This window comes from Brachycentrus maculatus, unplaced genomic scaffold (assembly GCF_059751285.1).
Source record: "Brachycentrus maculatus isolate JH-2025_06_01 unplaced genomic scaffold, ASM5975128v1 h1tg000030l, whole genome shotgun sequence".
Lineage (NCBI taxonomy): Eukaryota > Metazoa > Arthropoda > Insecta > Trichoptera > Brachycentridae > Brachycentrus > Brachycentrus maculatus.
In genome coordinates, this window is record NW_028280784.1 from 44,489 (window position 1) to 56,527 (window position 12,039).

General features: G+C 32.7%; 1 protein-coding gene across 1 annotated transcript in view; it reads left to right on the top strand.

The window, feature by feature from the left end:
* Window positions 1-257: 257 nt before the first annotated feature.
* LOC148312878 (uncharacterized) overlaps window positions 258-12,039 on the top strand; it is a 56,576-nt gene continuing 44,794 nt past the window's right edge. Inside the window, exon 1 of the mRNA XM_088272000.1 lies at window positions 258-598. Coding sequence (XP_088128126.1) covers window positions 529-598 — 70 coding nt within the window. The 5' untranslated portion in view covers window positions 258-528. The remainder of the gene's footprint in view (window positions 599-12,039) is intronic.

Sequence of the window (12,039 nt, forward strand, 5' to 3'; positions counted from 1 at the left end):
TATGTACTCAAAGAACCCAAGATGAAAACAATTTTAAAGACTGTTTTCATCTTAAATTTGCACCGGGTATGTTTAAATTTTCACTTATTTAATAATAGTTAATCAAATCTTTATTCAGAGTAAAAAAATATTTCCAAACCATAGCATCTCGAAATGAATAGTCAGTAGAATATAATACTTTTCATAAAGTACTACAAAACTTTCCAATATTGTATCAACACTACAGCATGCCGGTATTTCTTCAAGCATGGTCAACTAGTATATTCCCGACAGCGATAAACGGCGGTTGTGGATAGACCTAGAAAGATAAATAAAGTTACTTACTTTTCGTTATAAAATACGTAAAACATAATAATAAATCAGTGCCATAGATTATAATAAATCTCTGAAAAATACACGTTTCTTACACAATGACACAATCATTGATTTTTTAAAGCTATGTTGATAAACAAAATTGATTCATGGAATTGATCGATTGAAGATATATTATTTTCTGATTTGTAGACAAATCAAGTGTTTTATTTTAAAATGTGGTCGAAGTATTACGCAAGATGGATGTGCAGTATATTTATTCTATCGGAATTTCTCTATGTGTCAGGTATGATCATTTACTGAATTTATATAATATAATATATCGCTCACTCCTTTCAAGAACGTCATAAATAAAATAAAAAACTTGATTTTTCTGGAGAACGTTTTTAAAGTTAAAAAATATAATACAATGTGTTAAAAATAAATATCAAGCCACTTATTGAACTTTTTACTGTGCAACAGAACTTTTTAGGTAAAACCTGAAGGTTTTTTTTCCATTTGAAAAATATTTAGTGTATTTAAAAAAATAATTAAACAATACATTTTCTTCAAAATGCAAAAACAACACTTTCTGCCCTTTAGCGGGTAAATATAAAGTTAAAAATATGCCTCTTTTGCTGGGATATAGTACATTTTCTGGGCATTTCAAAAACATGCACAACTGAAAATTTACGATTTTTTATTTATGACGTTCTTGAAAGGAGTCATTGCTATGTATTAGAAGAGCCGCGTGTATGTTATATTAGGTACTGTTAATCCATTCATGCTTTCCTAATCCAAAGTTGCATAAGCTTTCATTTTGTATGGATAAATGGAAATACAAATCTTGTTTAGAATTCTTCTCTATATATGTTTGTATTTTCTCTTCCGCATTAGGATAAAAACATTAGGATTCTTTTATCAAGTGTGTGAAGTATTCAAGTATTCAATTTACTGAACTACTTCCTGGTTTTTAAAAAAATTCATATTTATAATAAAATAATTTGACATGGTATAACAATAATTACGTTTTATATATATTATATTTTATAAAACAAATATAAAAGGGTTGTTGATAGTAGGTAATTGGACGCTTGACAGTCAATAGCCCTTTTCCGGCTCCAATATATGAATTCTCTCTTCTTCTTCTTTTAGTCTTTTATATAATTTAAAACTAGCTGTTCCCGGCCATGCGTTGCTATGGCTAAATCTGGTTATATGAAAAAAAAAAAAGAAAATATAAATCACACATTTTTACTATGTTCTATTTCGCATTGCTTATGAAGCGATGAAACTGTTATAAATAATCTATGAAACAACAATGCTATAGAATACATTGAATATGCTGAGTGACAACAGTTGTCAAGAAGTAAGGTGTTCGCCATGAGTAATAAATAAGAAAATTACAATGCGATCCACATAATTGATGATATTCACAGTGTTAAATGTTTTGAAAATAAAATTACAAGTTAGGTTTTTACTGTAATTACATGTAATATGCTAGTACATTAATAAAATTTTGATTACGGTAATGTTTTTTTTCTTCTGGATTTAATTTTATAACATACCATTATTTACTAAAGAGATGCGGTTTAATAAGTATAAATACAAATCCTACAATGCAATACACATTAAATAATTGATTGTATTCGCAGTACGAATTATTTTTTAAGTAAAATAACAAGTTTGGTTTTTCCTGTAATTACATGTAATATGCTAGAACGTTAGTAAAATTTCGATTACGGTAACTTTTCAGTTTTTCTGGAATTAATTTTATAAATACCATATCGCTCACTCCTTTCAAGAAAGTGAAATATCAAAAAAACTTGATTTTTCAGGAGAACGTGTTTTAAGTTAAAAAATATAACACAATGTATTAAAAATAAATATCAAGCCACTTATTGAACTTTCTACTATGCAACAGATCTTTTTAGGAAAAACCTGAAGGTTTTTTCTCCATTTGAAAAATATTTAGTTTATTAAAATAAATAATTAAAAAATACCTTTTATTCAAAATGCAAAAACAACATTTTCTGCCCTGTAGCGGGTAAATATCAAGTTAAAAATATGCCTCTTTTGCTGGGATAAAGTACATTTTCTGGGCATTCCGAAAACATGCACAACTGAAAATTGACGATTTCTGATTTGTGACGTTCTTGAAAGGAGTGAGCGATATGTCATTTTTAGTAATGAGTTTGCAGTAATAAATGGCAATTTAACAAACAAAATTTTTCAAAATCGAAAAATAATATGATCTGATATTTCAAAAAAAGTAATGGGGAACGTTGTAGGCAGTTATTACACAGTCAGTAGTACGACTGTCCAAACTTAAAACACAGTATGGGACATTTTTTTTGTAGTACGTTTTTTTGCATTTTTGGACTAAGTAGAATCTACTTAGCCCAAAAATGCGAAAAAAACGTAGTACCTACAAAAGAATGTCCCTTACTGGGTTTTGAGTTTGGACAGCCGAGTATTAAGTAGGATCAAATTGTTAGCGTAGTCAAAAGGTTTCACAACGTCCATATTTCAATGATAAACTTAAGTGAACACTTCACATACTATTCATGGTTATAGCAAAGTATCTCTGCAATGATAATAATGACAGTTTATGTAACTGCGAGCATGAAATTACCGAGTTAAGGTAAATGTTGAGTTAACTGCCTCTCGTTACATTTAGCGATAAGTGCTTAGCGCAAAAGCCTATGGAAATTGTAACGCTGTACCTACTTATTTTTTGAACTTTCTAAAATTCACGGAATTCCGAAAATTAACCTTAACTCCGTAGTGTAATGGTCAGCACGCTTGGCTACCGTTCTGGAGGTCCCGGGTTCGATTCCCAGTGGGGGTCAAATAAATATAAGTGATTTTTTCACAGTAGTATTTATTCAATATTACCCTGGACTGGTACCTGAAGCGGAGGGCTGATCACCTTTCCTTCATGTGTAAACGATCAAGATAACACTGCGTTTCTATGAAGCAGTGCCTTATGCACCATTGGGGTGCGGATAAGGGTTTTATTATTATTATTAACCTTAACTCAGACTTATTTTCTAGTTTATTTTATAATTTTTTTATGATTAGTTGATTACTTATTTATCCATATCTTAAAATTACGTTCAATGATAATAAAAATATTTTGCACATGAAACCATCTAAGAAACGTTTTTTTCTGTATTTATCATAATTTTATTTTAAAACGATATTCATTCAATTCAAACCCTTATCAGCACCTCAATGGTGCATAGGGCACTGCATCATTTAAACGCAGTGTTATCTTGATCGTTAACACATGAAGGAAAGGTGATCAGCCCTCCGTTTCCGGTACAAGTCCAAGGTAATATTCAATAAATAAAAAAGTGAAAAAATCTCTTATATTTATTTGACCCCCCCTGGGAATCGAACCCGGGACCTCCAGTACGGTAACCGAGCGTGCTGACCATTACACTACGGAGGCGGACAAAATAAATAACAAGTTGTTTTTTTTATGTTTTCTATTCCGTATTAGGATAAAAAATGATATAATACTATTAAATCGTGTTGAAATGGCGAGTTTACTCACATTTACGCACATAATTGAAATTAATCAACCAACCTAATATCCTTACTTGTTTGTTCGCCTCCGTAGTGTAATGGTCAGCACGCTCGACCACCGTTCTGGAGGTCCCGGGTTCGATACCCAGGGGGGGTAAAATAAATATAAGTGATTTTTTTCACTGTACTATTTATTCGATGCTACCCTGGACTGGTACCTGAAGCGGAGGGCTGATCAATCACCTTTCCTTCATGGTTAACGATCAAGACAACAATGCGTTTGTATTACGCAGTGCCCTATGCACCATTGGGGTGCGGATAAGGGTTTAAAAAAAAATATCCTTACACAATAAATGACCAATAGAATCTCTTTATTATTACTAATAATTATTTTTTTGCTATTTTTGCTATTTGTGATGTCAAATCGATTAAAAAAGAAATATATGTACACAATGGGCAATATTTCTTATTGCTTGAGCGAAAACAAACTTATTTATTTCGATCAGCCAAGTCAAATGTCATAAGATCGAAGGGGCTAGAGAGATCAACTTCATATACGGCGCGACTCGTATTAAGTGCATGGGTACCTTCCTCGAGTTTCCTCATGGATCACGTTTACACAATATACTATATAATACAGACCGGTCGCCATATTTAATATATTTAAAATTGCATTGATTAAATACTTTGTGCGCCTCAGCACGCTCGGCTACCGCGCTGGGGGCCCCGGGTTCGATTCCCAGAGGGGGTCAAATAAATATAAGTAATTTTTCACCTTAATATTTATTCAATATTTCCCTGGACTGGTGGTACCTGAAGCGGAGGGCTGATCACCTTTCTTTCGTGTGTTAACGATCAAGATAACACTACGTTTATATGATGCAGTGCCCTAAGCACCATCGGGTGCGGATAAGGGGTTTGAAGAAATACTTACCGCCAAATTCCCAGATACGGAAACTCTATTTATTGTAACTTCAGACAGTTGGTAGAATTCCATATTGAATTGTTGGGTAATATTTCCAAAATTAAACATGGTTATTGGATTGAATTCTACTTTTATTTACATATACATATATGATAATATGTGACGCGTTTCATCTTATTAAGACATTATCAAACACTCTAATGTGTATGATTAAGTCTTAATGAGACGAAAAGCGTCACATATTATCATATATATGTAAAGAAAGTAGAATTCAATCCAACAACCGTGTTTAATTTTGGAATATTACCCAACAACGGAAACTCTAGCCATCTAGTCACACATATAAAACAAAATTTCAGGAGCTTTGTGGCGAAAATTGTGACCAGAATTTATTATGAACTTTTATTTTTGAAACAACATTTTAACATATTATTTTTTGACATCTTATCAAAGATGAAGAAGAATATGGAAGTCTGGGCATTTATGGGACTGACGACCGTCATAGGCTGGTTTAAGTGATCACTTTACACACGTGTAACATTCACTAATTCTACTCATTATTGACAACAACATTACTTAAATTCTTGGAAGTTCCATATATATGAACCAATTTAGAAACCTTGTTTTTGAATCACTAAAACTTCACTAGTAACATCTATTGGTGAGATGTAAAGAAGCTTTTTTTAATAATATGAAAATAACTCCTGTAATTGGAGATAATCCAGATTTTGTAAACAAGTATTTGGACACACTCAAAATGTTGTAAACATTTTAACATGTTGTGAATTGTTGTGAATGTGAGTTGCCAGCAAAATACCTATTCGGACAAATCACACAAGGGATTAATTAATGCAATTTCTTCCATTAATAGCACTTGTAAAGCGACTTGGTTAATAATTATTTTTCTACAATGGCGAATGCTTGTCAAGGACTGAGGACATCGCATTCTGAAACCCGATTATCGAACATCAATAAACTCCGCCTAAAGGCCATGTTATTTATGTTTTGCAAGAAAATCCTTTTTAAGGTATTTGCAAATCTGTGTATAATATATAAATACTGGATTCAATCCCCAAGCTACCAAAGAAACTGTTAAGACGATGTCGCTCACTCCTTTCAAGAACGTCATAAATCAAAATTCGTCAATTTTCAGTTGTGCATGTTTTCGGAATGCCCAGAAAATGTACTATATCCCAGCAAAAGAGGCATATTTTTAACTAAATATTTACCCGCTCCAGGACAGAAAGTGTTGTTTTTGCATTTCGAAGAAAAGGTATTGTTTAATTATTTTTTTAAATAAACTAAATATTTTTCAAATAGAGAAAAAACCATCAGGTTTTACTTAAAAAGATCTGATGCACAGTAAAAAGTTCAGTAAGTGGCTTGATATTTATTTTTAACACATTGTATTATATTTTTAAACTTTAAAAACGTTCTCCTGAAAAATCAAGTTTTTTGATTTATGACGTTCTTGAAAGGAGTGAGCGATGTGTATACCATAAAAACGTAAAATATTTGATTTTTTTAAAAAGGGATACGTTGGGTGAATAATGATGGTGTTTTCTTTTAAAGGTTTGGTTTTCAACCTGGCAAAATTGTTTTATAAGAGACTACAAATTCGACAGTTGACAGTTGATTTGTAGACAGTCGTTGTGCTATTTCACTATGTATAGACTAAATGTCTGTCATGTATAGACCATTATGCGCGTCGTAGGTTCGGTGAATAAGCCGAAAACAATATTCGGCTTGATGCTCTTTTCCAACGCAAAATTTTATTCACCAATGGTTAAATGGCTTTGTCAATAAGCAGAATTGCCGGTGAAAGTGGAGAAAACCCAAAAGTCTTTATCGAGACGCCCTTACATCCATTAAAAGTCACTGCTTGGTGGGTTTTATGGGCACATCATACATAATGCGTGTTTTATTGCGGAGAAGTTGCTGAGAAAACTTACTTTTTAATTATTAAAAAAAAATATTATCACAGTTTTCCATTTTTACTTTCATATTTTTTTACGAAAATGTTAGTGATATTAGAATATGACCACTCACCGAGATTTTTATGTCTACCGGTTTCGAGACGTAACCGTCTCTTCGTCAGGACATTCACTACCACAACATTCAAACAATATTACCCTTCGCTACCATGGCACTATTAACACACTTAAAACTACTAAAAATGTTTAACATATGCGATTTTAGTAGACTCGAAAACCAACTTGAGAAAAAGAAGGGTTGAACCGCAAACATGCAGTTTTCCATATTTTTTTCCATTCCATTAGGGTAGGCACTGGATGTGAATCTTATAACATACACGACCTTTATAGACTTAGAGAAGGCTTTTGATAGAGTGGATTGGTACCTCTTGTTTAAAGTCATGAAGAAAAGAGGAATTGATTGGAAGGACAGAAGAATCATCCTCAAATTGTACAAGGACCAATCCACTCTCATAGATATTAATGGTTCCTCAAAAGAAGCCAAGATAAGAAAAGGTGTGAGACAGGGTTGTCCGCTGTCACCCTATCTATTCAATTTGTTCATAGAGGAGGCCATTGAAGAGTTGAAGGAAAAAACAAATGGAGTAAAAATAAACGGTCAACAAATACATTGTATAAGATTCGCTGATGACATCGCCCTGATAGCAGAGGACGAGAGTGACATGAACCACATGTTAAACACTCTCTCTAATGCTCTGGATAAGTTCCATTTGAAAATTAATGCCGCCAAAACAAAATCAATGATCGTTGAAAAAGAGCGATCTGACCTCCATCCAACAATACTTCTCGGAAATAGAGTAATTCAACAGTTGGATCAATTCTGTTATCTGGGTAGCACGCTAACATATAACAATAAATGTACCCTAGACATAAAAAAGAGGATAACGCTAGCCAAGCAAACTTTTATGAAAAAGTACAGCCTCCTATCAAACAAACATTTAAAAATTGAAGTAAGAAAAGGATTCATAAAGGCTTTTGTTTGGAGTGTTTTGTTGTATGGGTGTGAAACCTGGACCATCCAAAAGTACGAAAAAGACCGGCTTGAAGCATTTGAGATGTGGGTTTGGAGGAAGATGACCAAGACATCATGGGTTGTAAGGAAGTCCAACGAAAAGGTGTTGCAGGACGTAAAAGAAAGAAGAGAGCTTTTAAATCATATTTTGAAGAGGAAGGCCAAGCTAATAGGGCACTCAATTAGACATAGCACCTTTCTTAGCAACATCTTCGAAGGAAGAATCTTGGGAAAACGAACAAGAGGCCGCCCAAGAACTTCATACTTCCAGGATTTGAAGCGGCTCATGGACGTCTCCTCCTATTCGCAGCTCAAGAGGATGGCGACTGACAGAGACAAGTGGCTGACACTACAAGGCGCTGCCTTTAGAAGATGATGATGATGAGGGTAGGCACTACTTATGTGCCGATATGAAATGCACGCCACTGTGAACATCTATGTTGAGATATCAATAAAAGTCTTACATATCGCTCACTCCTTTCAAGAACGTCATAAATCAAAAAACTTGATTTTTCAGGAGAACGTTTCTTAAAGTTTAAAAATATAACACAATGTATTAAAAATAAATATCAAGCCACGTATTGAACTTTTTACAGTGCTACAGATCTTTTTAGGTAAAACCTAAAAGTTTTTTCTCCATTTGAAAAATATTTAGTATATTTAAAAAAATAATTTTACAATACCTTTTCTTCAAAATGCAAAAACAACAATTTCTGCCCTGTAGCGGGTAAATATTAAGTTAAAAATATATCTCTTTTCCTGGGATATAGTACATTTTCTGAGCATTCCGAAAACATGCACAACTGAAAATTGTCGATTTTTGATTTATGACGTTCTTGAAAGGAGTGAGCGATATGTGTTTTATTCTTATGTTTGATTATTGACATTCGGCGCAGATCGGCTGTCCAAAATTAAAGCACAGTAAGGGACATTTTTTTGTAGTACGTTTTTTTTGCATTTTTGGACCAAGTAGAATCTACTTGTGATTGAATGTGTTGATAGTGTAACGGTTTATAAAAATGTGATTATTTATTTCGGTATCACATTTGGTTGAGAATGAATGTAACAATAGCCCCGCGGGCAAGAATATCGCGTATTCGTAAGTGAATCATAATAAACACTGTTTTGTCACGTCATGGAGTATGGGCGGGAAACGCCATTACATGTTGTGTAACTTATCTGGGACAACCTCGAGGCTCTCCGTGACGCTACGCCACCGGGACAGGGGTACTAAACCATTGGCAAACAGTACTTTGTTCAGTTTATAAAATGAAATAACTTTGACATAACCACTATTTCATTAATACAATTTAACCTACCTTGTATTAATAAAAAATTGCTTATAACAAAGTTATTTCATTTTATAAAGTTTATGAAATGTGCCACAAAGTATCTGCGGAAAACATTCAAGAAAAAAAGTGCTTTATTCATTTATTTTTCAAAACATATTACAAACATAAGTCATATACGGGACCTCCAGTACGGTAGCTGAGCGTGCTGACCATAAAACTACTGAGGCGGAAAAAAATTGCACTACAAGAGGGAGATATTCGTATTCTTCTTCTTCTTCTTCTGCATCGTTGTCCTTATTGCTGAGCATCTTAATCATCCTCTCTCCTGTATTATTTATTGATTTGGCATTAATATTGTGGAATGACATCTTGATTATCAAAAATTAAAAACTTGCATCAGACTACGAATTTAGTTTTATTTCACACGACTAGTTTCGAAAACTACAGATGTTTCCATCGACAGGTGATCACAAAAGCTAATTGATTCGAGAGTGAATCTTGAAATGAGAGGAAAGGTCATATGTGCGGTGGATAGCCTGCTTCTACCTAAAACAATATTTTGTATCCTCAGAGTAACTGTTAATGAAAATCCTGTAGCTCTTTTGATAGAATCGTTCCATTTTGTCAGCCAATTCTTTGATTTATTTTTTTTTACACAGAAAAAAACACATTTACCATTTTGTGTATCAAAATGTTTACTCTCCCTGACTGCTTACTGCTCATTGTATTTTAGCCCAAGTCATTACTGTATCAATGTAAATAATGTTCTTTTATTTGTTATTCAATCTCGAAATTATTTTTTTACTTTTAATAAATTTAAAAAAATAAACAACGGAGGCATATCTATCAAGAAAATAATTAATTTAAATATATATGTTATACGTGTATAAATAGTGCACATACCTGTATAGTAAAAGTATAATATTGTATTTTTTCTTTAATTGATTTGATAGCCACTGTGTGGCTCAGCCCATCTTTACTTGGTAAATACCACTTTTAATTTTACTTGGTACATACCACTTTTTCTTAAAATCTATTGTTACACTATTTCGACGGATTCCTCATCATCTTCAAACACCGTATGTGAAGCTAAGTCTTAATTTAAGAGTTATGTCCGTGGAACGTTGAATGGTGACAAAAGGGTAGAAGCTATTTTTTTCAATGGGAACGTGAACAATAGGGGGAGGCTTTAGTCAATACTTTTATTAGTCTATAGCATGATGGTTTATTGAACATGTGATATCGTATATTTTTTACTGATTTTGTGTTTTTGTTGTTGTTTTTTTTAGCAGAATAGACCTGATAAATCTGTTTACTGAATGTAATAATAGGAAAGATTTAGTTACCGCCCAGATCAACGGCATTTATCAGATCAGAGCTATGTACTAACGCCATAGGGCACAAACCAAATATTTTAATATACACATAGCGTATCATTATACGTGGCAATTTCCTGACTAAAATAAGACGCAATTATTATAATTAACATTTAAATAAAAATATACTGTCTATCCGTCTCTTCAACCTTTCAGTACAAAAATATTTATCAATTAAATGAAGTATTTCGAATTATTTTCTAAGTTTTGAATACTTACATTATTAAACATTTATTTTTTCAAAAAAGAGAGATTAAAAGCATTTGAAGTATCGTCGAAATGAATATAAGTGATTTTTACTCTCATATTTATTTAATATTATCGTAGGCTGGTACAAGAGGCGCAGGACAGATACGTAGGTACGTATCTATCCCTGAAGGTGCTTGTCGAAACCGGTTGGAAAAAAGTACAGAAAATAAAAATACTTGAAAAAAGTTTAAGTATTATTTTATAAAATTTATAAAATGTACCACGAAGTATCAGCAAAAAACATTCACGAAACGAATTATTTTACATTTTGACGAGCAATATCTGACTTTAAATATGAAATAATCAAATGTAGTGGTACACATAAGAAAATGTTGCATTAATATTTCATATACATACTCGTACGAATCTTGTAAACTCGTATGTATGTACATATTATATGAGTTGTGAAAAGACGAAGAAACAACATATGTTTCAGAGGTGTAATTTCCTCTTATGTATTACCTTCGGGCACTGAACTAAAATGGGATCGTTTGAGCAGCGCATAATCAATCTACCACAGCTCTCTAGAATATTCTATATAATCTCAGTTCACCACAAATACCTTGTTAAGAGGTTCATGTACCATTTGCTTCTCACTTCTCAGAGGAGAAAACGCTTGACTTTCCAATTCTCGTTATATTTTAATACACTTTTCTTCAGTAATATATTTAATTGTCAAGTCGTCAGACTGTGGAATAAATTACCTCTCTAAGTAAAAAAATCTTAAACATTATAATCTCTCCTTGAAAACCTTCATCCTTTCCTTCTTCTCCTTCTTCATCTTTCCTTCTTCTTCTTCTTCATCTTCTCCCAACTTTTTTCCTTTCTTTTCGACAATTTACAGTAGATATCATCAACATACAATTATAATTATGTAATAATATTGTACATCCAGCGACTCCTCATTATATATACTTATTTTTTCTTCTCATTTATGTATACTAGCGCTACCAATTCACCAATTTAAAACAACTATAAATGGTACAAATATAACTACTACTGACCCTTGTTTGCACCCAATGGTGCATAGGGCACTTTTTAAAATGAATGTGAATTTAATTTAATAGTTTTTTATGAAGGCAAGGTGATTAGTCCTACGCTCTAGGTACCAGTCCAGAGTAAAATTAAAACATATTAGACTCGACATTGATATTGTGGTATGTCCCTTGCTTCATACAATTTGTCTTTTACTTGTGCTTTGATCTTTCGCCTTTCCCCTTTTCCTCCCTCCCGTCCCTCTTCCAGGTATTTATACAAATGTGGAATTTTGTAATTGAAACACTACAAGTACTTGTTTTATAATACTCGAACTGCACCTGCGTGTACTGAAGTAAAAATACGTAAAATAAAAAAAAATAGTAGTAGC